At 45.6% G+C, this 26,660-nt stretch overlaps 1 protein-coding gene across 5 annotated transcripts in view; it reads left to right on the forward strand.

The window, feature by feature from the left end:
* Positions 1-26,660, forward strand: part of EMB2763 (ribonuclease II family protein) — a 73,040-nt gene that overhangs the window by 40,695 nt on the left and 5,685 nt on the right. For all 5 annotated transcript variants that reach the window (XM_086818741.1, XM_086818733.1, XM_086818761.1 and 2 more), the window contains exons 14-16: positions 1,235-1,341; positions 1,509-1,563; positions 1,653-1,752. In XM_086818741.1, coding sequence (XP_086674867.1) covers positions 1,235-1,341; positions 1,509-1,563; positions 1,653-1,752 — 262 coding nt within the window. The remainder of the gene's footprint in view (positions 1-1,234; positions 1,342-1,508; positions 1,564-1,652; positions 1,753-26,660) is intronic.

A 26,660-nucleotide genomic window follows, 5' to 3' on the forward strand; every position in this document is an offset into this window, starting at 1 on the left:
GGATCCCATGGGGATTAAGTCTTTCAAGCTGTGCCTTGGTTGGCTATTTTTGTGTCTCCCCTCATTGTGTGGCTCTCCATCTTGCTGCAAGGGCTCTCGCCTCCTTTGTCCCCTCATGAATCTGTCCATCTCTGTATCTCATGCAAGAAAAGTGCCTGGTCGTCCATTGCCGAAGAGGAATAAGCCCCTCCGACTAGACAATGGAAGCTGCATTTAATCTTGCAGTGTGCTGGGCATTGAAGGATTGTGTGCTCCTAAGTTTCAAGCTTATGCATGCTACATACTCGCATGGGTGCCATCCCTCTCCCGCCCTTGTTGTGGAGTCTGTGATGACACTTTGATCTTGCCCACAGAAATTCTGAGTGCATCTGACACGAATCCCTGGGTTTTCTGGCATCTTGACTCATCTGCCTTAGCTTTAAGAAATCTTCTTTATATAAGGCTTAAGCTCATTATAGAGGGAGTGCCTTTGGCATTATCGATGTCCTATGGATGCATGTTTGTAACTTGTTTTAAGAATCGGCTGAGAGGTCTAATAATAGGTTGATGGCAGCCAACCAATCCATCTTCACCCTCCAGGAGGCCTTTGAAGGCTTTCCATGCACCAAGAGGCTGGCCCTCTATCCCATTCGGCACTAACCTTCCGAGGGCTACCCCATCTCATCAAATATGGGGGTCACTTCACATAATGGGATTCTTGTCTATCTTCTTATGAGTGCTTGTAAGAGATTGTTGTAGATCAGATCTAAGGGTGTGCCTTGTCCTGCTGATAGAGGAGAAGAAGGCATCCTGATATCTGCCTCAGTAAAGATTCATTTCAAGTGTGGTTCCATCCCCCCACAATTGCTAGGCATGCATCTCATAACTGATTGAGTAGATTATTCCATGGCTGAGGCCATGGACAACAAGTTATGACAACAGTGCTGTGTTATGATTGTAAAGATCAATAATTCCGAATATCACCTTTTTTCTTGGTAGTCGTTTATGCAACATGTGCCCTAGAAACATGAAAACCATCAAGCCCTGATCGTACTTGGAAATCTTTTCTTTAACATAGACTTAAAAATACACATGCCTTATCCTTCAAAAAGAATATAAAAACACTAAAAACTTGCTATTTTGTCTGGGAAAATAAGCTACTCTCAAGAGCAATGCGCGTTCTGTCAAAGTTCAGATGACAAAAAGTAAACCGATGGTGGAGACCTTGTCTTGCCTTGCCTTTCCATGCATGCAGGAAATGTCAAGTGATGCAGAGATACTTTCGGTAAGATTTACAAAAAGCATAATCAAGTCTGTTGCAGCCTTGTCTTATGTGGAAGCTCAGGCTCGCATGGATGACAGGTTTGATCACCTCTGAACTTCTAATTTACTCAGTGTCAATCAATTATGGATGCTTGTGCAAAAAACATAATTGGTTAAGGCAGTGAAATTATATTTGGTCTGAAGCTTGTTTCAGAGTGCTATTATGCTTGGTTGGGTGTTTGATACATGGATGTTTTTTTTGGTAGTCGGCTGGTGGATCCTCTCACCACAGATCTTCGTAACATGAACACTCTTGCAAAGGTCAGATGGTGCAGTGAGTGCATTTGTTCTGCTAGTTTGCATGATTCATTGCCATGTATCATAACTTGTGTATATGCTTTTTTTTGCAGATAATGAGACAGCGCCGCATAGACCGTGGGGCTCTCACATTGGCTTCTGCAGAAGTGAAGTTTGACATAGATACCGAAACACATAATCCTCTTGATATTGGTAGGTGCACTGTCAGCTCTTGAAACTGCTTATTTGACTGATGAGGGTGTACCTCAGTGGGTCTTTTTGGCTTTCTTGCTCCATCCTGGAGACTGGAATAGTCATGGTCCACAAAGTCTTCAATTTCTCACGGCTATGTTGTAAGATCTCCATAGACCATGTCTAAGGATGATTTGACCTAGAACCGAAACCCTAATGAGGTTTCATAGACCCAACATTGTACGCATCGTGTGACCGCGATTGATTGTGGCTATTGAGTCACCACCCAATTGTAGTGTCCTCCGGACTCACCCCCGAGTGCGAGGTTTGATATCCACGAGCCTGCTTGGTACCGATGGCCCCAACCTAGCATCCCATACCACTAGGCTAAACCACCCACCTTGCAGCTCCATGGCCATGAGATCTTGCCCGCCCCAGCTAAGCCCTAACCCTAACATAGGTTAGTCCACGTCCCTAGCCTAACCCTAGGCGTGTCAAGCCGCAAGATACTTTCCTCCTCTTGTTCGATTCACGTCCTCGTGAATGCATATAAGGCATAGTCACAGGAAACGGCCATTTCAAACCCTAGAAACATGTTTCTCTGTTTCAGGACCTCATCCGTTTCCATGGTTGTTTCTCGTTTCCCAAGCGATATTGTCACATGAAACAACCGTTTCCACCCCTAAGAACTCGTTTCCCCGTTTCCATTCCTCGAACATTTGTGTTCCGATTTCTCGTTCTGGTGACCATGCCATAAGGAGACAAGCCTATGTAACCGAATCCCGGGATCCGGACATCCATCCATATCAACTACTCAAGTCTACTGCCTCTTGTAGGTCGTGCTACAAAGATCCAATTGTTTACTGTCAATCCAACTCTCATTCAAGAGCTGAATCCAATAGGACATCCTGTCTAAAATTGCAACAAGCTCTAACAACCCTAGCATGGATCCACAACACAATTTAACTATCATACCAATTGGCATCTTGCATTAGTTGTTGGAAAACATAAAAAAGGACTTGAAAACAAGTGTCATGACTTAGGGCCTTTGAAGTCAAAACTATTGAACCATTCTTGGACCCACCAATGTATGTGAATTCAGACGTGAATCCCACTTAGCGAAGGCCCAGGGTCATCGGTTGGTGAAGGCAAGAAGCACCCATCAACCTTGGGCCTGACACCCACCCCCCTCAGGGGATCCTGGAAAACACGCTCCTGTTTATCTTTCAGCCTTACTGCTGGTGGCAGGTCCTAGCCATCCTAGTGGCTTCATGTAACTATTTGGTTCTCCAAGCTCTTTTCACATGATAGAACTCACGCCCGGACACATGGATAGGATAATGGACACATGGGAACAGGGTTCCTAAAGCTGGAATTGGAAAAAGCATCAATCTTGGTCAAAAAGCCAAAAAAAGCAGAAGTCAAACTTTGTTGACCAAAAAGATGAAGGCACCACTGGAAAGAGGACATCGAATTGGATCAAAAAAGCTAAAAGCCGCTTTTTCAAAAAGTTGCTCCAGGGCCAAAAGCAAGGCTCTGAAGATTATAAAAGCACAAATCAAGAACTTTGACTATTATTAATATTTAATAAAACAAAAGCAAAAGCAAGAAAATAAAACAAAAGCAAAGAGGCAAAGCAAAAGCAAGGCAAGGCAAAAGCATGGACCACCATCAAGTATATAAGAAGCTTGTACCCTCTTGGTGAGGCATAGAAAGTACTCGTGGAGACTTTTGAAGGAGATTTTGTGAAGATTCATTATCATCACCAACTTCCTTCTCTCCACCTCCTTACACCACGTATCGCCTCCATCTCTGCCGGCGGTAGCCACCATTGCAGCGCCGACCTCCGCCGCTGCGCCACCCTCAGTTACAGCGCTGCCGCCCTGTTTCCGTCTCCCTTGTGATCCTTGTCGGTTGCGCTTCTCTGCAAGTCGCCACCGCTTGCGCGGCCTCTGCCTACAGCGCTTGCCTGCGCCTCTAGCTGCACCACCTCTGCCTACAGCGCATGTCCCCGCCCTGTGCACTGCCTTGTGCGCCGCCCTTTTGTACTATTTGCTGCCTCCAAACACCGTCGATGCCAGCGCCAACACCATCTAAGAAGCCTTGCTGCCACCAACTTCCCTAAACCCCTACGAAGGAGGGGATTACCTTGTGAAGACACATACTCATCATCTTGGTGTGAAGCCTTTTGGGATTGTCTTTGTCCGGATTGAGTGTAGAGAGCCTTGTGGTTATATTGGAAGCATCATATTGATTCAGACATTGGATTTTGGTACTAGCCCGGTGTAAGACTATTGTGGGTCATCCTCGTGGTGAGCTCGGGATCAGTTATCTTGTGCCTCGACATCGACTCGGCCCGGCCTCGACACCGGCACTTTTGTTTGATATTGTATTCATTCGTTGTATTGGTCCTGGCTTGGAAAAGCCCGTGGATTGTTCTTGAAATAAATTCCTGAAGAGGGGGCAAGGCCTGTTCCCCACTCAACATGGTGTACTGTGTGAAACCCCTATTCCCATCTCTCTCTCCCCCTTCTCTCTATCTTTATCTCTCGTACACGTGGTTGCATTTTTCACTGCACGCTCCGTTGGGCTTACTCTGGTATCAGAGCAAGGATTTCTCTTTAAGAAATCTTTTCTGGGGTGATAGAACCATGTCGAGAGTTGAGAGAGACCAAGGGCCTCAAGAAGGGAACAACTACGAAGCCAACCCATAGCATCAAGGAGGGATCCAAGGCCGCCTATCTGTGTCGCATGAGACCGCAATCATGACCTCATGTGAATATCGAGACTTTCAAAAGTTCAAAAAGTATCTTCAAGATGATGAGTTCCTAGCTTGGAGAGCCAAGAAGGAACAAGACTATAGAAGAGCTCAGATGTTCGAAGACTTTATCAAAGACCAAGCCACTGAAGGTAAAGGTGTGGAAGCAGCCAAAGCATATTTACGAGGTAATGGGGTTACCATTGGAGAAGAACCCAAAGCCACCCAATCCATCACTCATGGAGGACAGAGAGAAGTTACCCCTAGAGCCGCTCTATCAGATGCAGCCTCCTCAAGCCTAGCAAAAGAGATGAAGGTAAAGGAGCCCTCAACCGGCAAAGTGGACTTCAAGCCGGGAGAGAAAAGCGTAAAGTTTGATACCTTTTATGGAAAGCGGGACACCCAGAAAGCCCTATCTTTCATCAAATAGTTTGATGAGAGGACTTCTCCGGAAAGTCTAAACTTCGCATGGTCTGTATGCACTTAAAAGATGCCACCTTAAATTGGTCATTGAGCCTACATCTTGTATAGATTTCAAAACCATGTTCAACAAGAAGTTCCTTCCCGCAAACTTTGAGGCAGATGTGTAGAAGGAATGGGATGAGGTAAAGCAAAAGGCCGGAGAAAGCGTGGCAACATATCTTAATAACTTTTCAGCCGTCTCATTGAAGTTTACCTCATATACTCCCATCCCATCATTGATGGAAATGCGAAAGTTTGTCAATGGATTGCAACCAAAGCTTTTGTAAGCAGTTTGTATGGCGGGACCTAAAACCTGGGAAGAAGCCCAAGACAAAGCTTTGCAAGCCGAAGCTCTATATATGCCTTAGATGGTGGACAAATCAAAGAATGAGAATCGAGACTCCTCCCAAAAGAAGAAATTCGAAGGAGGATCTGAAGCAAGGAACGAGCCACAAGAAAAGAAGAACAAGAATGAGGATAAACTTCCATTGTACCCAAAGAAGCTATCTTGCAAGCAACGCAAGGAGTATGTCAAAGAAGGTAAATGTTTCCTATGTTGAATGAAAGGACCTATGGTTGCAAAATATCCTGAAAGACCAAATCAAGAAGCCAAAGCGTCCCAAAGTAATGCATTACCTAAAGAACTCCAACATCAAGATGACACACCACCAAAGAAGAGGCAACTTTTCAAAGCTTGGGGCAAAGTGACAAACCAACCAGTACTTATCCACTTCGTTAGTGGTGGAGCTGCTACCCACCACTACATCCATCTCCGAGTGGTTGAAACCATGAACCTCCCTCTGGATAAGAAATCCTAAGGAATCTGAGGGTGAGGAGTCACTCTCAACTCTTGATCATGAAAGAAAAGATTTCCTAAAGTAGGAAGATTGTTTTGCAGATACTCTTCCAAGAGAGCTACCTCCAAAGAGACCGGAAGATCATAAGATTGACATCATGCCAGGAAGCTGACCTCCTACAGACCTCTTTATCGAGTATCAAGTAAGTTAGACTCTATAAGAGGGGATTATGAAGCAAGTGACTGAGCTTTTGGAAATGGGTTTGATTCAACCTAGCTCATCATCTTTTTGCTCCCCAGTCTTATTGGTTTAGAAAAAGGATGGTTCTTGGCGTATGTGTATTGATTACAGGGCTCTTAACAAGATCACTGTAAGAACAAGTTTCCTATTCCTAGAATTGATGATAGTTGGATGGAGCTACTATTTTTAGCAGGATCGACTTGAAGAGTGGATACCATCAAGTCAGGATTTTCTAGAGGACATTCACAAGACCGCATTCAAGACTACCTTTGAACTCTATGAGTATTTGGTGATGCCTTTTGGAAATAATATTTACCAATGTCCCGGCGAATGATGGAAATAATATTTCGAGTAGGTAGAAAGTTTGCAGCTACTTTCTTTGATGACAATATTGTGCATTCAAAGAATGAAGAAGAGCATTGAAAGCACTTGGATATGGTATTTCTCAGGAATTGCAGAAGCACAAGTTGTATGTGAATGGCAAGAAGAGTAAGTTCTTTTTGTCAGAGATTCACTACTTGGGTCATATAGTGTCCAAGGAAGGAGTCAAGATGGACCTAGATGAGGTCAAGGCTATTGTGGAATGGCCAGAGTTGACTAGTGTGCATGCAGTTCGAAGCTTCCTTGGCTTATGCTCTTATTACAGATCAAGTGGTTTGCTGTGGTAGGAAGGCCACTACATGATTTGACAAAGAAAGCCGTGGGATTTCGGTGGGCCAAAGCTTAAAAAAGAGTCCTTTGAAGCACTAAAGTTCTATGCTAGCAAAGGACTGGTATTGATTATTCCAGATTTATCAAAGCCGTTCATGGTAGAGTGTGACGCTTCAGGAGATTGCATTGGAGCAGTCTTGAACCAAGAGGGCCATGCCGTGGCCTATGAGAGTCGAAGACTTCAAGGAGCCAAAAAGACCGCACCCACATACGAGAAAGAATTGATGGCTATTATTCACACTTTAAAGATTTGGAAGCACTATCTTATGGGTGTTGAATTTGTTATCAAGACAGATCATCAAAGTCTTAGGTATTTTATGTCTCAACCTAAGATATCAGAAAAGCATATAAGATGGGCTAGTTATTTGGCCCAATTTCATTTTCAAATTATGCATACCCATGGGAAAGACAACAAAGTAGCAGATGCTCTATCTTGAAGACCCATGACCCATGCAGTTTCTATGGGATATCATTTGGACTTCACTATGATGAAAGATCTTTATGCTATACAGACGAAGATTTCAAGGACATTTGGGACAGGTTGCAAAATGGAGACTTGGTGACTTCTTTTGTCATCAAGGAAGGGTTTCTTATGATGCAAACCCGTTTATGTGTGACCAAGGATTTGAGACCAAAAGTAATGGAAGAATGCCATGCTCCACCTTATGTGGGACATAGGGGTATCATGACAAAAACTCAAGCTTTGGAAAGTTATTTCTTTTGGCCTAGCATGAGAAGGGATATTGAGCAATATGTTCGAGAATGTTTGGTTTGTCAGAAGATTAAGTTTGATTGACGAAAATTCACAGGATTGTTACAACCTTTGCCAATTCCCAATATTCCATAGGAAAGTATTGCTATGAACTTCATCTCTGATTTGTCAAAGTTAGGAATTGGGAATGATGGAATATGGACTATTATTGATAGGTTCAGTAAGCAAGCCCTATTTATTCGAGTCAAGAAGACCATCGCGCAGATCATATGGCAAGATTGTTTATTCAGCAGATTTTCAAGCATCATGGATTACCCAAATCCATTGTAGGGGTTAGAGATCCTTGGACTACCAGTTTCTTTTGGAGAGCACTTTTTGACAACATGGGGACAAAGCTGAGTTTTTCTTCGGCTTATCATCCTCAAACAGATGGACAAAGTGAGATTACAAACCTCACTATTTTGGATATGCTAAAGTGTTATGCTCTTGAAGCAAAAGGATGAATGGGAGAAGTACTTGTGCCATTGGTTGAGTTCGCCTATAACAACACTGTCCACTCTTCGATAGACAAAGCTCCTTTTGAGATTATTTATGGCAAACCATTGTTGTTGCCTATTTTGAAGACCAAGAAAGAGATCTTCCATGTGGATGAGTTTGTTCGAGATTTGGATACGATCTTTGCACAGGTTCCGAAGGCTATTGAGACATCTCAAGCCAAGCAAAAGAAAGCTGCAGATAAGCACAGACGGAAGGTCACTTTTGAAGAAGGGGATTGGGTGTTATTGCTGTTGGGGTAAAGGCATTGTGTCCACCCTTATAGTGTGTACAAGCCCATAAGTTATAGTACATAGTACACTTAGTACTTTTAATGTACTAAGTGCACTATGTGTACTAGTGCAATATACATGTGTGATAGGGGAGTCACATACTCACACGTGGTGAGTTGACTTATCCCCACAACTCTCTCTCTCTCCCTTCTTCTCTCTGTGTATGCCTCCCACATGAAACCTAACCCCAATTAACTCTCCCATTCAACTGGTATCAGAGCCACGGTTGTGTCCGTGTGTGTGGGGGTGTACATAGCCATCTTCATCACGAAGAAGAAGCTTGGCTATGGAGCCTTGAGCTTGGCACGAGCAGAGGAGCTTTCTGGAGCACATGCGCTGCAAACACTGAAACCTAACCCCATGGAAGTTGCAGCGATGGAAGTTGCCTGTGCGCAGAGCTGTTGAACCATTCGCAGGCAGGTGGGCGGAAAAAGAAGGGCAGTAGTTTAGCGGCGCTCAGCTCATCCTTATTGGTATCCATATTGGCTGGCTACTAGGCGAAGTCGGCGGCAACAAGAATGTGGAGAGCACCCGTAGCGCGAAGGGGAGGCAGGCGAGCGAGGAGTTCTACGCGTAGCTGGAGGAGTCGGGAGAGGCTCCGTTCCATCGGCGCCTTTGGTGCTGCGTTCCATCGTCACCGACCTCACTAACGCAACTCGCCTCAACAACTGGCGTCCTCGCGTAGATATGGCGTGAGCGAGGGTCTTTTTTTTGGGTGCTCTTCTTAGAGAGCTGCTGCACGATGGCGATAGCCGCTACTGCGACTGTGTGCAAGTCGTCTTGAGCTTCCCGTCTCCTCCTACAGTCTCGCATCTCTTCAGCCAACGGTTTCTCCGCCACCGCCACCGCCACCGCCACAGCGCGCTGCAACCATTTCTGCAATAGCAGCACCAAATTCATCACCCCCTTTTTTTGCAACAAAAAAAAAAAATCAGAAATTTCAAGGTATTCTGCTTCAATTTTTTTTGGGATTTGCAATTGAGCAGGTACAATCATCAATTGAGCAGGTACAGGTGCCAAATTGCTCAATTTTTTGAGCAAAATTGGCAAAATTGGGTGACATTGGTCACAATCAGAGTCAATTTGCAGGAAATTGGATGTCGAAATTTGGGGCTTTTGATGTAATTGTGCAATTAAGCATTCATACATGCTGTATGATGTGAGAAATCTCACATTCGGGCAAAATTGCAGCAAATTGCAGTGCAAATCAAGGGGCTTTTGTGCCGATTGGATTGATTTGCATGCAGGCACTCGCATTTGATGCTTTGGGCAATGTGTTGATGCCTGTCAAGCACTCAATGTGCCTGTAAATCAAGGGGCTTTTATGTATTGGATGTATATGTGGCCAGGGGGAAGCATCGTGAAGACTCTGGATGCCTTCATGTGCGTTAATGTACCATGTATGATCAGAAATTGATCTTAAATCAAGGGGCTTTTCAAGATTTTATGCTTGTTGAGCTTGGCAAAGCAGCAGGCAAGACTTTTATGCCTTGAATCCTCAGAAATCAGCTTGCAGTCAAGGGGCTTTTGCCCAATTTCTGTTCGGGACTGTTGTATGCAGTGTTCGGGAAGTGTTCGGGACTGTAAAAGTCTGATTTTCACTCATTTGGACAGCCAAGAGAGCATTTATTGCTACTGTACCTGCTGGTACAGATTTGGTACAGCTTTGTACAAGTTTTGGCATGGCTGCACATTGATTATGAGTGAGCAAAAATCTCAATTTCAGCTGCTGTACTTGCCGGTACAGGTTTGGTACATCATTGGTGAGCACTTAGTACTGTTGTACAGTACTTTGGAAGGGCAACAGAGCACATTTAAGGTGCTGTCCTAAATCTGCAGCAACCAGATTTTAGTGATTTCATCACATAAAGTGGGAGTAGAGTTGCATTCGTGCTTCCGCAGTGGGAGATAAACTTTGGGAGAACAACTGTGAGCACTTTGTGTGCTTTTGGTACAGTGTTTGCACATTTTGCAGGGAGTCAGGCATTGACAGGTTGCATATTGCTATGGCAACCACAGGTGAGAGCTCTTCATTGCTTCACATCAAGAAGCTTGAAGGCTCACATAATTATGATATTTGGCAAACCCAGTGCTATAATGTGTTGCTCCAGAAGAAGCAGCACAAGCCTATCAAAGAAAGGGGTGTAATGCCCGCTTCTCTTACTGCTGAAGAGTGGGAAGATATGGATGAGCTGGCAAGATCCACCATCATGTTGTCTGTGTTAGACACTTTACTTTTCAGCATTCGTGAAGAGAAGACAGCGGAATGTGGCAAAGATTGCAGGACTTGAATGCCCAGCAAAGTGCCTCAAGCAAAGTGTATTGGTTGAAGAAACTCATAGGTCTTCAAATGAAGGAAGGGACGTCTATGACAGCCCATCTAAATGAGTTTAATGGTATTGTCAGCCAGGTAATCAATCAAAAGTTGGCAATGGACAATGAGTTCAAAGCCACTTTTCTCTTATGCACTTTGCTAGAGTTGGGACACATTCAGGACAGCCACTAGCAATTCGAATGCTATGCTGTCATATGTAGATGTTGAGGGTGCTCTTCTTCAAGAAGAGATGAACAGGAAAAACAACTCTGTTGGAAAGTCCAATGCAATGAATGCACGTGGGAGATCCCAGCAAAGGGGTAAAAGCCAAGAACGGGGAAGGAGCAAGTCCCGCTCCAAAAAGGACTTGGAATGCCATTATTGTGGCAAGAAGGGACACATCAAAAAGCAATGCTACAAATGGAAGAATGATCAAAAGGAAAAGGGCAAAGGAAAAGACAAAGACAAAGATGAAGCCAAAGATACAAAGCCAAAGGGCAAAAGTGGAGTCAAGATTGAAGAAGTCAATGTGTCACATGCATGTGACAGTGAGGATGAGGTCCTATTCACGTCTTCACTTGATGCCCATTCACTACTTGCAGGAGATGGTCATGGTATGCACTCATGGATCATTGATTCAGGTGCCTCCTTTTCATGTCACAGGTTGCAGAGACTTGTTTGTCAGGTATACTGCTGGCAATGAAGGAGTAGTTTATTTGGGTGATAACCATGCATGCAAGATTCTTGGCAGAGGTGATGTGAGGCTTGTGTTTTCAGATGGCTCACAGCTTATGCTCCATGATGTCAGGCATGTGCCTGAGATCAAGAAGAACCTGCTTTCTACTGGACAGCTTGATGATGCTGATTATGTTACCACATTTGGTCGTGGAAAGTGGAAGATTAGTAAGGGCTCACTGGTTGTTGCCAGAGGCTCTAAGGTGGACACTCTTTACTTCATGCATGTAGGTGTTTGTCACCATGCTAATGTAAATGCAACCGAGCTGTCGGAAATCTCTATGTGGCATAGCCGGTTGGGACACATGAGTGTCAAAGGAATGGAGCAATTGTCTCGTTTGGGTTACTTGCCTTCTCTAAAGTTTTCAAGTTTTTAGTTTTGTGAGCATTGTATATATAGCAGGCAACTCCAGTGCCCCCACAAGAAAGCTCTTGGACAGAAAGATGCTCAGTTAGAGCTTGTGCATACAGATGTATGTGAGATGCCTCAGCTTTCTTTGGGAGGGGCAAAATATTGTGTGTCTTTTATTGATGATGCCACACGCAAGGTGTGGGTCTATCCTCTTCGTTTGAAGAGTGATACATTCTCAGTGTTTGAGAAGTTTGTTGCTCTTGTTGAGAATCAAACTGGCAAAACACTGAAGGCTTTGCGTTCCGACAATGGTGGAGAGTATATGTCCAAACAGTTTCAGGACTTTTGTGATGCTAAAGGCATCAAGAGAGAGCTCTCTACTCCTTATGATCCTCCACAAAACAGGACAGCAGAGAGGATGAACAGGACCATTCAGGAGAAGGTCCGTTCTATGTTGTCACATGCTGCATTACCTCATGGTTTTTGGGCTGAAGCTGTTATGACAGCCGTTCACCTTATAAACAGGTCACCTAACACGAGGCTTGGTGGGAAAGTGCCAGAAGAAGTATGGACAGGGAAGCCTCCGTCATACAAGCACTTGAGAGTGTTTGGTTGCGTTGCGTACGTGCACATACGCAGGGAAATGCGCACCAAACTTGATCCTAAGTCTCACAAATGCATATTCCTAGGATATGGTGACAGAGGTGAAATGGGGTATAGACTTTGGGATCCCGTGAATAGAAAGATTACACGCAGCAATGATGTCATTTTTGATGAAACATGCATGTATAAGGAGCCTGCAAGGCAACAGGAGCCTAGCAGAGTCATCTTTGATGATGATGGACATCATGGACAACAACAAAGGGCTGTAAATCAGCCATTACAGCAGTAAAACCAGCCCTTAAATGGTGCTGAAAATGGTCCAAATGGACAGCCAGAGATGGCGGAAAATATCCCTATGGATATGCCACAGTTAGAGGAGATACCGGGCATGATTTTTCAGCCTTATGGCATGGAACAGGAGCCACCAATAGGTGATGTGCAGGCTGGACAGCAACCTGCAAATGATGGTCATTGGGTACGGAGGTCCACAAGACCCTCCAGAGCTCCTGACAGGTTTGTTCCAGGGGTTGACTACTTGATGCTCACTGACTATGGGGAGTCCTCTTGTTATAAGGAGGCTTTACAGAGGGCAGACAAGGCTCTTTGGGAGCGTGCCATGAAGTCAGAGATGGATTCTCTGCACAAAAATGGAACATGGAAGTTGGTGCATTTGCCTGCAGGCAAGAAGGTTTTGCCATGCAAGTGGGTTTACAGGCTCAAAGTTGCACCAGATGCAAAGCCAAGATACAAAGCCAGGTTAGTGGCTAAGGGCTTCAAGCAGGAATATGGTGTGGACTTTGATGAGATCTTCTCTCCAGTGGTCAAAATGACCACACTTAGAGCTGTATTAGCTTTGGTTGCTCATGATGATCTGGACTTGATTCAGATGGATGTGAAGACTGCTTTTCTTCACGGTGATCTCCATGAGGAGATATATATGCAACAGCCAGAGGGTTATGCAGTGAGTGGAAAGGAGAAGCTTGTATGCAAGCTGAAAAAGAGTCTTTATGGGCTCAAACAGGCACCAAGGGAATGGTATCATAAATTTGATACATTCATGAAATCCCAAGATTTCAGGAGAAGTGACATAGATCACTGCTTGTACACCAAGAAAGCTTTGGATGGCAGTCTATTGATCCTCATCTTGTATGTTGATGATATGTTGATTGCCGGGAAATCTCGTAAGGAGATGGATGCCTTGAAGCAGAGGCTGCATCAAACCTTTGATATGAAGGATTTGGGTGATGCAAATCACATTTTGGGTATGCGGATACTTCGGGACAGAAATCAGCATGTGTTGTATTTGTCTCAGAAGGAATACATTGGCAAAGTTTTGCAGAGGTTCAATATGGACGGGGGGAAGAAGACTAGTACTCCTTTACCTCCATATGTGAAACTCAGTGCTATGGACAGGCCACAGTCAGATAGTGGCAGGGCTGATATGGCCAAGATTCCGTATGCTTCAGCTTGTGGCAGTCTCATGTATGCCATGGTTGCTACTAGGCCGGACATTGCATTTGCAGTGGGAGTGGTTTCTAGATACATGGCCAACCCTGGCAAGAAGCATTGGGAAGCAGTGAAAGGTGTCATGAGATACCTGAAGGGCACACAGGATATGTGCATTTGCTTTGGCAAACAGGATGCATTAGTGCATGGTTACACGGATTCGGATTATGCCGGTCATCCAGATAACCGGAAGTCTACTACCGATTATGTGTTTACATTCACAGGAGGTGCTGTGTCATGGATATCCAGGATGCAGAAGTGCACTGCCTTATCTACTACAGAGGCCGAGTATATTGCAGCCAACAGAGGCTTGCAAGGAGGCATTATGGCTATCTCGGTTAGTGGTTGATTTGGGTTATACAGGGGATATTCCATTGTTGCATTGTGACAGTCAGAGTGCCATCCAGTTGGCAAAGAACCCTGTCTTTCATGCAAAGACGAAGCATGTGGATGTGAAGTATCACTTCATCAGAGAGGTGATAGAGAACAAGCAAATTCAGCTTTTTAAGATTCATACGGATGACAACCCGGCTGATCTGTTGACAAAAAGTTTGCTTCCGGAGCGGTTTGCTCATTGCAGACACTTGATGGGCATTGGATGAGGCCAGTTTCAGCCTTGATATGGCCTTGTATATTATCATGTACATGCTGATTTTTCTTTTCCTTTACTTAAGGGCACTTTGCCTTTAAGTGGGAGGTTGTTGGGGTAAAGGCATTATGCCCACCCTTATAGTGTGTACAAGCCCATAAGTTATAGTGCATAGTACACTTAGTACTTTTAATGTACTAAGTGCACTATGTGTACTAGTGCAATATACATGTGTGATAGGGGAGTCACATACTCACACTTGGTGAGTTGACTTATCCCCACAACTCTCTCTCTCTCCCTTCTTCTCTCTGTGTATGTCTCCCACATGAAACCTAACCCTAATTCTCTCTCGCATTCAATTGCGATTTGAAAAGGCAAGACTAAGGTCAAAAGCTAAGGAGCTCAAGGAACCCAAGCTTGCCCCCAGATATTATGGACCTTTTCAGGTTACTAAGAAGATCGACGATGTATGTTATTGATTGGACCTTCCAGACCATTGGAGGATACGTAATGTCTTCCATGTTAGTTTATTGAGTCCATATATAGGACTAGCCCCAGAGAAGCTTGTATTGGAGGATCCACCAGAAGTGGAAGAACAAGAAGAAATCTTACAGCTGAAACATGTTGTATTCCATTCTGTGAGAAAAAGAGGAAGGACAGTGGTCAAGTAATTCCTCTTGAAGTTTCAGAACTATTCACCTATGGATGCCAGAAGAGAACTTCAAGGACTACCTAGATATTCTTCGAGCTTATGAGGAAGCAATTGGTCGAAATGTATTTGAAGTATAGGCTTGAAACGTCTTGTGATCAAGACAGATTTAAGAGGGAGGGATTGTACCCCTAGCCCTCTTCATTGTATAGATTTATACTGAAATGGAATTGATCATTGTCTAGCTTATGTAATGGTCTTGATTAGATATGCTCTAGTTTGGGTGGCAACGATGCCCGAAAGACCAAGGAGCAAGATTTGTAAATGGGAGGCAACAATGCCAAAAGACCCATTGGACGGCAATGATGCCAGATATATTGGACTTTGCAGTCAAGTGGTCATTGCGACTAGATGGCCCAGATGACTGTATTGGATTTCGCAGTTGGGCGGTCATTGCAACTAGATGGCCCAGGTGACTGTATTGGATTTCATACTCGGGCGGTCAATGCGACAAGATGGCCCAGATGACTATTGATGAACTCTCGGGCTGTCCTAGTAACCAGATGGCCTTGAGAATAGATTGAGCGGTCCTAGTTGTAGGCATATGCTCACTTATGGTAGTGCTATGTGTGAACAGGGCTTAACCAAGGGCATTTTTTCCCATGTGGTTTTTCCCCCAACCATCTGCTTATCCCTGTGCCCCTCTTCCCGCTCTTACAACGCCCACACACTTGCAAGTCTCCTGCTTTCTTCCGTTTCCCTCCCCCCGCTAGTCTTACACAGAGAGTTAATCTTGGGGATCTTGCAAATTGAAGGCTTCATCAAATTCCATCCATTGGGTAAGAGTCAAAGCCAATCATTATAGAAATTTGGGGCTTTTCATTATGTTTGGGGTTTTCTGAAATCAGGGCATTCTGTGTGACATTCATTGTCAATTGGAGATTTTGTCAAAGGCATTTGTGAGAATCAAAGCCATTCAATCAAACATTTTGGGGTTTTTCTTATTTTTGCAAAAATTGAAAGCCAATTAGGTGATCAATTTTAGGGCTTTTGCCACTGTTTGCATAATCAGCCATTTCTGTCCAAATTTGGGGGTTTTCCAAATTGAGGTCAAAATCAGCAAATTGAGCCTGTTTCAATTGCAGAAATTTGGGGCTTTTGTGAGAATTGGCCAATTAATTGCACATTGAAGCGATTAGAGTGCATAAAAATTGGGGCTTTTCAGATTGGAGCATGTAATTGGGCATTATAGCTGTGATTTGTCGCATATGTATACACATTGTGGACAATTTGGTGCATGTTTACACTTGCTTCAATTTGCAGACAAACATTTGCACAGGACATTTGGTTGCCTGGCAGTGCACATTGGTGCTTGGTTTGCTTGCAGGTATATTTTGTTGACATGGTTTAAAATGCTACAAATGTATTTGGTGTGCTCACCCAGGAGGACAAGTTGGATGGATCTAACTACTTCCTCTTGAGTTTCATGATCCGTAATTTGCTGGTAGCCAAAGGGCTTTGGGGCATCGTGTGTGGTGATGACACACGCCCACTTACCATACAGCCAGCCACGCCTCAAAGGGGAGGTGCTCAAAGAGCTCCTGAAGTTGAACCTGCTCCCACACAAGAGCAGAAGAGATGGGACTCAAGGGATGCACAGGCCATGTCATTGATAGCCCTTTCAGTGAAAAGGACTATTATTCCGCACATTCGTTCTTGCAAGACATCGAAGCTTGCATGGGACACATTGGAAGCAATGTATCAGGTACGCAACGAGGCAAGAGTTGCCTACTTGAAGAGGCAATTGGATCTTCTTTCTATGGATGAGGGTTACTCCATGGCAGATCATCTCACCAAAGTGAAAGATTTGCAGGAACAATTGCTCAACATTGATGAGGTTATCCCAGACAGACAGCTGGTCACCAACACTCTTCATTCTTTACCACCTTCCTACTTGGGCTTTCACACCTCTCTCAACCTCTCTATGAGAGGAGGTGGTGATCCCGTCACTTTTGAAGAGCTAGTGGGTTTACTCTTGCAGGAAGAGCAAACAAGAGCAAACTTATCGAGCAACTGTGGTGGAGACAAGGCATTTACAGCCAAGGATAAGGGTAAAGCAAAGAGCTTTAAGCATGGGGGACAACAGTCTAGCAAGGCTGGTCATGGACAACCCTCTTCTGGTGGTGAAAAGTCTGACAAAGGGGATGCAAACAAGCCCAAAAAGAAGGGCAAATGTCGCTACTGCCATAAGCCTGGACACTACATCAGTGAATGTAGGAAGCGCATTGCAAAAGAGAAAAGGAAACAAGCAGGCAATTCAGAGTAGCAGACTCTTCTGATGACAAAGCGCAACAATCAGCTAATGTAATTCAGGAAGAGTACACTTTTTTGGTCACATGCACTAGTGACACACCAAGTGCTTCAGACAATGATATGTCTTGCATTGCATCTGATAGACAGGATGTTTCATGGTATTTTGATAGTGGTGCTTCGAGCCACATCACTTCATGCAAAGATGTATTTCAATACTTGGTTTATGCTTCAAATGGCCACACTGTATCATGTGCAGATCATACCACATATCCAGTAAAGGGAATTGGCAATGTCATGCTTATTGCAGCCAATGGTGCCAATATATGTATGAAAAATGTATTGTATGTTCCAGGCATAAAGAAAAATCTGCTCTCCGTCTCAGCCATAAACGACCAAGGTTTAAAGGTTGAATTTGAAGATGGGAAGTGTTTGGTAAAAGACCCATCAAAGGGTTATGAAATAGTCACTTCTGGAACACAATACAAAGGCTTGTATAAGCTGGACAGCTATGACAAGCGTACTTATGATGCAAATACAGTGGCTGCCCACACGCCTGCTATGCATGATGCAGAGCTATGGCATGCTCATTTTGGGCATGTAAATTTTCGGAGTTGGATGCTTTTGCAGAAGCATCATATGGTTGATAATATGCCGCCTCTTGAGTCTCCACCAAGACATGTATGTGAGGGGTGTATTTTGGGAAAGATGCAACGAAAACCATTCCCCAAAGATGGAGCTGTTAGAGCTGAAAATAAATTACAACTTATTTATAGTGATGTATGTGGTCCAATGCGGACAGCATCCATAGGGGGGCATCTTTACTTCGTCACATTCATTGATGACTACTCCAGGTTTGCTTGGGTTTATCCTTTGAAAGCGAAAGCAGAGGTGTTTACATGCTTTCGACACTTTGTAGCAATGGCTGAAAATATGTGTGGATGTAAAGTCCAAACACTCCACTCAGATAGAGGTGGAGAATACATGTCAAATGCATTCAAGGATTATATGCTTCAAAAGGGCATCAAACACCAATGTACTGTGCCTTATACACCGCAACAGAATGGTGTAGCTGAAAGGAAAAATAGATCTCTCATGGAGATGACAAGATGCATGGTGAAAGCACAAAAGTTGCCTCACAATTTTTGGATGGAAGCTATAATGTGTGCAACTCATGTGTTCAACAGGTGTCCAACAAAAGCTTTGAAAACCATAACACCATTTGAGGCTTGGTATAGCTGAAAGCCAACAGTGGATTATATGCGTACATTTGGGTGTTTGGCATATGCACATGTGCCAAAACAACTCCGAACAAAGCTAGATGACAAAGCAATGAAATGCATTTTTGTGGGCTACAGCAATGAGAGCAAAGGATACCGTCTTTATAATCCAACAACACGGAAGGATTTTTGTCAGTAGAGATGTGGTATTTGCTGAAAATTCAGAATAGCCCATGTACAGCTTGTATAAAAGTAATGATACAGGCATACAGGACATGTTTGATGGACTATTGCCCATTGCAATAAGGGGGGATTCAGATCAGCCAACCCCTACACAAGAAAATCCTCATGTAGAACATGTGGAACAGCCAGCCATTCAGCCCCTTCTATGGAAGAAGTGGAAGATCTTGTCAAGGAAGAACAAACAGCTATAGACACAGCCAAGTCAGTGCCAAGATGGTTGCTGAAAACTAAGCAAACTTGCAGCTCCACTCACAGGTAGAACAAGGGCTAGTTCCAGCCATGCATTGAATATACATCGTGGGGAGTCTTCATTAGCCATGGGTGGTCTCTTTGATTCAAAAAAGCCTTCTTCTTATGAAGAAGCACATGAGAATGAGCATTGTGTGCAAGCTATGCAAGCTGAAATCTCTTCTATCATGAAGAACAATACTTGGGATCTTGTGGAATTGCCTAAAGGCAAGCATGTCATTGGAACAAAGTGGGTGTACAAAGTCAAAAGGAAGTCTGATGGTACTATTGACAGGTACAAAGCAAGACTTCTGGCTAAAGGCTACTCCCAAAAAAAGGGAATAGATTATGAGGAGACTTTTGCTCCTACTGCGAGAATGACCACAATAAGATCAATGATGGCATTGGCTGCACATAAAGGATGGAAAGTGCATCAATTGGACATCAAAACTGCATTCTTAAATGGGGATTTACAGGAGGAAGTATATGTAAATCAGCCCATTGGTTTTGTAGTTCCTGGTGAGGAACATAAAGTATGCAGGTTACACAAAGCATTGTATGGGTTAAAGCAAGCTCCAAGAGCTTGGTATGATAAAATACATGCTCATCTAACCAGCCAAGGTTATGTTAATAGTCTAGCTGAAAGCACATTGTATGTGAAGAAAACCGGTGCCGATATTCTCATAGTCATCTTGTATGTAGATTACATGCTCATTACAGGTACTAGCAAAGCACAGATTTCAGATTTGAAAGCTGAATTTGATATGTCAGATTTGGGGCCTTTACACTACTATCTCGGCATACAGTCTATGCATATAGATGATGGCATTGTTATGTAGCAAACTAAGTATATAAAAAGTAAACTAAAAAGGTATCACATGGATGAATGTAAGCCCATTTCTACTCCAGTAGAACCAGGTGTACGGCTTACTATGCATGATATTGGAGAGCCTTTTGAGACCGGCATTTACAGCCAGGCAGTGGGATGTCTCATTTACTTGTGTAACACGAGGCCAGACATATCTTTTGGGGTGTCTTTGTTGAGCAAATTCATGCACAACCCAGGCACAAAGCACAGTCAAACGCATTTTTCGTTATCTTCAAGGTACCCTAGATCTTTGTTTGTTCTATCCCAAGGGGGACAGCTTGCAGCTTTATGCATACAGTGATTCGGATTGGGCTGGTGATTATGATACCAGGCAATCCACCAGTGGGAATTGTTTTTTTCTTGGCAGTTCATGCATATCTTGGTTAAGTAAAAAGCAACCCACTGTTGCCACATCTACTTGTGAGGCTAAGTACACGGCAGTCTTCACAGCTGCAATAGATTGTGTATGGTTGAGTGAGTGTCAGCAGACACCCACCACCATTCTCACTGATAGCCAGAGTGCAATGGCCGTGGCACGAAATCCAGTATTTCATGCACGTACCAAGCACATTGAGATTCATTATCACTATGTCAGAGAAAGGTTACATGCAGGGGAGATCAGTTTGTCTTACCGCCCTACACAAGATAATGTTGCAGATCTATTCACAAAGGCTTTACCTCGAGAAAAGTTTGAAGCTTTCCGCAAAGCTTTGGGCTTACTCTCATATAGAGAGTGATCTGCTACCTTGTAGAGCTTCACACTTCCACTACAAGGGGGATTTGTAGGCATATGATCAGTTATGGTAGTGCTATGTGTGAACAGGGCTTAACCAAGGGCATTTTTTTCCATGTGGTTTTTCCCCTTGGATATCAAGTGTGAAAGGACACTCTACATATAATATTTTGTACTTCTATATTATATGGATGTGACACACATGCAAGGGTTAACTTACATTTTGTGGCTACCACACTTTTGGCTCTCTCTCTCTCTCTCTCTCTCTCTCTCTCTCTCTCTCTCTCTCTCTCTCTCTCCCCCCCCTTTCGCCTGCGCCCACCACCCCCGCTGCCTGCTCGCATTCGTTCCCCTTCGCTCCCCCCCCCCCCTTTCGCCTGCGCCCACAACCCCCGCTGGCTGCTCGCATTCCATTCCCCCCCTTTCGCCTGCGCCCACAACCCCCGCTGCCTGCTCGCATTCCATTCGCCCCCTTTCGCCTGTGCCCACCACCCCCGCTGCCTGCCCCCTTTCGCCTGCGCCCACAACCCCCGCTGCCTGCTCGCATTCCATTCCCCCCCTTTCGCCTGCGCCCACCACCCCCGCTGCCTGCTCGCATTAGCCCCCTTTTCCCACCCACCCCTGCTCAGGCCCCCAAGGCAGCAACATAATGGGGACTTGAATTTCATTTCATCCACTTCTTCTCTCTTGCTGCCTGTTCTTTGCCTGCTCCTTTCAAACATTCCCTCCCTCTACAATGGGAGGGTCTGTAGATGACAAAATCAGCCAGCTTGATCATATCCTTAGGGATCTTATCAAGGACCAAAAGAAGACATTGGACAGCACCATCACCGCCATCAAGAAGGACTTATTGACGCGCATGGGGAAGCTGGAGGCCGAAGCAGAAATATGGAAGGAAGAGAAGCTTACCATGCAAGAGGAGTGGGAGAAGGAAAAGCTCGCTATGCAGGAGGAAATCAACCTTTTGAAGGGCGAAGTGGCATCCTTACGCGATCGTCCACGGGAGGAAGGAGAGGCTCTTGAGGTGGACAAAGAGGCGATCAAAGAAGAGATCACCAAAACCCTCACCCACACAATCGAGGGGAAAATGGAGGCGGCCCGCGAAGAATGGGTAGAAGTGATGAAGAAGAACATCAAAAAGGAGGTGCAAGAAGATGTACAAGTGATGAAGAAGAACATCAAGAAGGAGGTACAAGAAGATGTACACATGATGCAGTCTACTCTTGATGAAGAGAAGATGCGACAGATCCGGCGCCTCAACATCCGAGTCACAGGGATACCAGAGAGCACTACCTCCACGCCCGAGATTGACGGGCGGAACCTATGTACCAAGCTAGGACTAAAGGAGGATGAGCCGCTCCCATTCACTAGAGTATGGAGGACAACCCCAAAGGACTCCACCAAAGGCAAGGCCTTAGTGCTACAGTTCCCGGACGAGGAGAGTAGGATGAGCTTTATGAGAAGACGGGCTATCTTGAGGAGCTTGCCAGGGGACCCCATCTACTTCGATGATGACCTCACATGGATGCAACTGGAGCATAGAAGATTATGCATGCCGAAGATCAAGGCGGCACGCAAAGAAGGGAAGAAGGCACATTATAGGGATGGTCACATCTACATTGATGGGAAGAGGGTCGAATAGCGCCATCTGGCCTATGAGACACGGAGGAAACAACATGAAGACAAAGAGATACACATAGCAATCTGGAACTGTAATGGAGTCCTATGGACACATCCAGGGAGACTTGAGGAGGTGATGGAGGGCCGGGATATCATCTTGCTGACAGAGACACATGAGAGCCCGGAGAGGGGCTTACCACGGGTTGAGGGTTATCAGTGGGAGTCAGCTCACCGACAGGGGATGAGACAGGCCACCTCCCGAGGTTCAGGAGGTATTGCAGTGCTTTTCAGGCATGGGTTACATGAGCATGTTCGAGTCGTAGCACGAGACTCGGAGGCGAGATACATGTGGATTAGCTTACGGCTCTCAGCGACCAAATGGATTTATATCGCCCTTTGCTACTTTCCTCCGAAGGGGTCGCGGTTTGCCACCACCGAGGAACCGGGTGGAGGAGAGGCTAGTGAGTCTCCATACTCTGTCTTATCTGAGGAGATCTTACACTATTCAACATTGGGAGAAGTCTTCTTGATGGGGGACTTCAATGCACGGACTCAGAGCAGACAGTGCGAGATCTATGACTTTGAGGATCCCCTGAGACTAGAGCCGCTAGCTACAGAGGATACAGGGACCACTCGGATCTCCGCTGATGGAGGAGCTGACAGCACTGGATATGGGCAACATCTGCTGGAGCTTGGGGGCCGACACCATCTCGTTATTTATAATGGGATGACTCAGTGGCCAGATTCAGGTGGGTTGACTTGCTTTCCAGTGGGAGGCGGCAGTAGTACAGTGGATTATGTGATGGGATCCCAGGAGGCAGTAGATATGGTGTCTCACTTCACCGTACCACCATGCCCCATTGGGGCGGATCATACATACCTATCCCTCACTTTTAGGAGCTTATTGGAGACCCACCCACCCATCATACAGCCACCACGCACTATTTTTCACTTCACTCAGGACCTAGCCGAGGTGTACGACTATCATGTTCATGATCAGCTATTTGCCTTAGATCCGTCGGCACCCATGGCCATGCTTACCTCCCAGCTCTCACATGTACTTCACTCCGCAGCCGCGAGGAGTTTTCCATACCACATACAGACAGGACGGCCACCTACATCTGGGAGCATGCCCCAGAACCGATGGTACGATGATGAGTGTAGAAACCTTTACCGCAGTCTCCGAGTGCAGAGGGCTCGCGGGGAGATCACCCAGAGGCAGGCAGGCAGGAGGATGCATACTCTCACCCGCCGTAAGCGGCGAGCTTATGAGGAGGCTCAGTACTGGGACACATATCACATGCTCATGAGCAGAGATGCTGCTGCTGCTTGGAGGAGACTCAGAGAGCCCCGTCCTCCCACACCTATTGCCGATCCTCAGACCTGGCAGACATATGCAGAGAGACTTTATGATGTGCCTGCACAGCCCCCTATACTACAGCCCACAGAGCCATGCCCCACAGTCTCCACCTTCTTCACCCCACCTATGGTTAGGAGGGCCATAGGCCGACTCCAACATGGACGGGCGACAGATCATACAGGATTACAGGGAGAGCATCTCATCTATGCTATTGATACATTGGCACCATTTCTTGCTCATCTCTTCAACAGAGCTCTGTCAGAGGGGTTTCCGGCTGAGTGGACGATGCACACTATTGTGCCGATCCATAAAGCAGGAGATGTACTAGACCCCGGGAACTACAGGACCATCATGATTGGCCATATATTGGCCAAACTATACGGGGCAGTTTTGGAGGCAGAGCTGAGCACTCATGCAGAGGTTGGAGGATTGAGAGCAGCAAGCCAGGCAGGCTTCCGTCGAGCCTTCTCGACCATCGACCACATTTTTACATTGAGGTGCTTGATTGATCAGGCCAAGGCACGGAGGCAACGGCTCTATTGTTGCTTTGTGGATTTCCGCAAGGCATTTGATACTGTGCCCAGAGAGCGCCTCTTTCGGCGACTACAGACACTACGCATACCTTCAGACATGATGTGGGGCATATACAGGCTATATGAGCAGGTCTTTGGGAGAGTCCGATGCCCAGGAGGCTTGTCCGACACAGTTGCTAGCACCATTGGTGTGAAGCAGGGGTGCCCGCTCTCCCCCACGCTCTTTGGGCTCTATATTGATGAGGTGGTCGACTACATCACACAGGGAGGAGGCTCTGGGGTTGAGCTATCAGGTATTACTGTCCATGTTATGCTTTATGCTGATGACATCATCTTGGTATCTGACACGCAGGTTGGGCTTCAAAGACACCTTGTGGCTCTTGATGACTTCTGCGCACAGCAGGGGCTCACAGTGAACCTTGGGAAAACCAAGGTTATGATCTTCCACACTTCACCCGCAGTCAGGAGCCACACTACTCTTACATTAGCAGGAGGGCGGGTCGAGGTGGTGAGCTCTTATTTTTACCTTGGCATCACATTTACTAGCTCAGCTGGACGCTTCTCCATGGCTCAGGCAGTCCGAGACAGAGTGAACCAGGGGTATGCAGCTCTTGCTGGCCTTGAGCGTCAGTGTTATCAGGCACATTTTCAGGAACCCCGCACGAAGGGGTGGCTCTTTGATACATTAGTGACACCAGCCTTGATGTATGCAGCAGCGGTTTGGGCACCAGGGCTTGCAGCCTCCACATGGGTACAGCTGGAGAGACCACAGATCTTGATGCTCTCGAGGATGATACGCAGCAAACCATCCGTCCCGCACGACATTGTTCGAGCTGAGTTTGCTGGAGCACCTATGGCAGTGGAGGCATTGTTCCAGACGATCTCCTTTATATACAGGATGAGGGAGATGCCCATGGAGAGATTATCCCGCCGAGCTTTTGAGGCATCCAGACAGCTGGCCGAGGCTGGACACACTGGATCTTGGTATGCACAGATGCTACAGTGGTTCTCACATCATGGTATAGACATTGAGCGGTTGCCACCTTTTCAGTATGATCAGTCTGCTCCACGGGGTTACCTCTCTCTCAACGAGAGGAACAGAGTGATGAGACAGGGCATATGGCAGCACTACATACAGGAGACATGGACAGCACCAGAGAGCCCACTACCACCGAAGATGCTGTACTACAGAGACCACCTTATGAGCATCTCAGGGGATGGGTTTATACATCGACCGCGGTACATGGATGTATACATGCCACACAGCTCTCGCGTTGCTATTGGACAGCTACGAGTCTCATCACATCAGCTAGAGATAGAGGCTGGGAGAGCGGCACGGGTTCCTAGAGCTGAGCGGATATGCAGATTGTGCCGCGAGGAGGTGGAGACTGAGGATCACTTTGTATGTAGATGTAGAGCCCACCAGGGGGTGAGAGATAGATATGCAGGATTGTTTGAGGAGCACTCTTCACTACATCAGTTGATGGAGGCCTCGGACCAGCGACAGCTTGGCAGACTACTACTAGAGCTTCATAGTTCTCGAGAGAGACTCCTCCAGACACCCGCTCCCACTAGGGGTGGGAGACAGTCCCAGCTCACAGATTTCTTCGAGAGAGCTATGCCAGTGCCAGCTGATGTACCACGTGGGGTGACCGCACAGAGAGCAGAGGAATTGAGAGCCAGGAGGAGACCTAGACAGACTGGACATAGAGCACCCCGACTCCGTCACCGAGAGATAGCAGCTATCCGAATGAGACACCAGATGGAGACACAGGAGAGGCTAGCTCGCTTTCATTCAGACTCAGGGTACATGTTCATGCCATTCACAGCCTCAGCATCGGCGATGTATGATATCTTATATCCCTCTTATGGCACTGGATGGAGTTAGACATAGATCTGCATAGCATGCTTGTACCACCCCTTCAGCATATAGAGATGCATCTTGCCTTAGCACTCTATCCACATCCCCACCCCCCCTTACATTGTTTGTATATGGGCTCCACCGATCCATGATGATTCACAGTTGTATCCAGACACATGCACACTTTTTCTTTTGTTTCTTTTCTTCCGATGACCGGAAGAACAGAGTTGTATTATTTTTTGTCTCATAGGCCGACTTTGGCCTCTCGTAGACGTTAATATATCTTTCTTTCTTTCTTTCTTTCTCTCTCTCATTTCTATGTGAGCTTCTCCATCCTACACCTAACCCTAATGTGTAGGTTTGTGTGTGTGAGTGTGTGAGTCCAACACCAACACTAGTGACCAGATGCCTCAGCACGGTTTCGATGAAACCAAACAAGACAATCCATGAACAAGAGGATCATTACTTGTCCATTGCATACTGATGTATATTTGAATTTCTTTGACTTTGTGTGTTGTTCTTGATGTGTGGACAATGCTTGGATTTATGGCATGTGATAGTCCACTGGGCTCCAGACTACTTGGCCAATACTTGGAATACCCAGTAAATGCGAATGATGCATACTTGTTTGTTGACTAGCTTGTGTCTAGTTTTTGCATAAGGTGCGCATAGTTATCATGGTATGAAAATACAAAACC

This window comes from Cibotium barometz, chromosome 2, assembly GCF_041138505.1.
Source record: "Cibotium barometz isolate CiBa-2024 chromosome 2, ASM4113850v1, whole genome shotgun sequence".
NCBI classification, from domain to species: domain Eukaryota; kingdom Viridiplantae; phylum Streptophyta; class Polypodiopsida; order Cyatheales; family Cibotiaceae; genus Cibotium; species Cibotium barometz.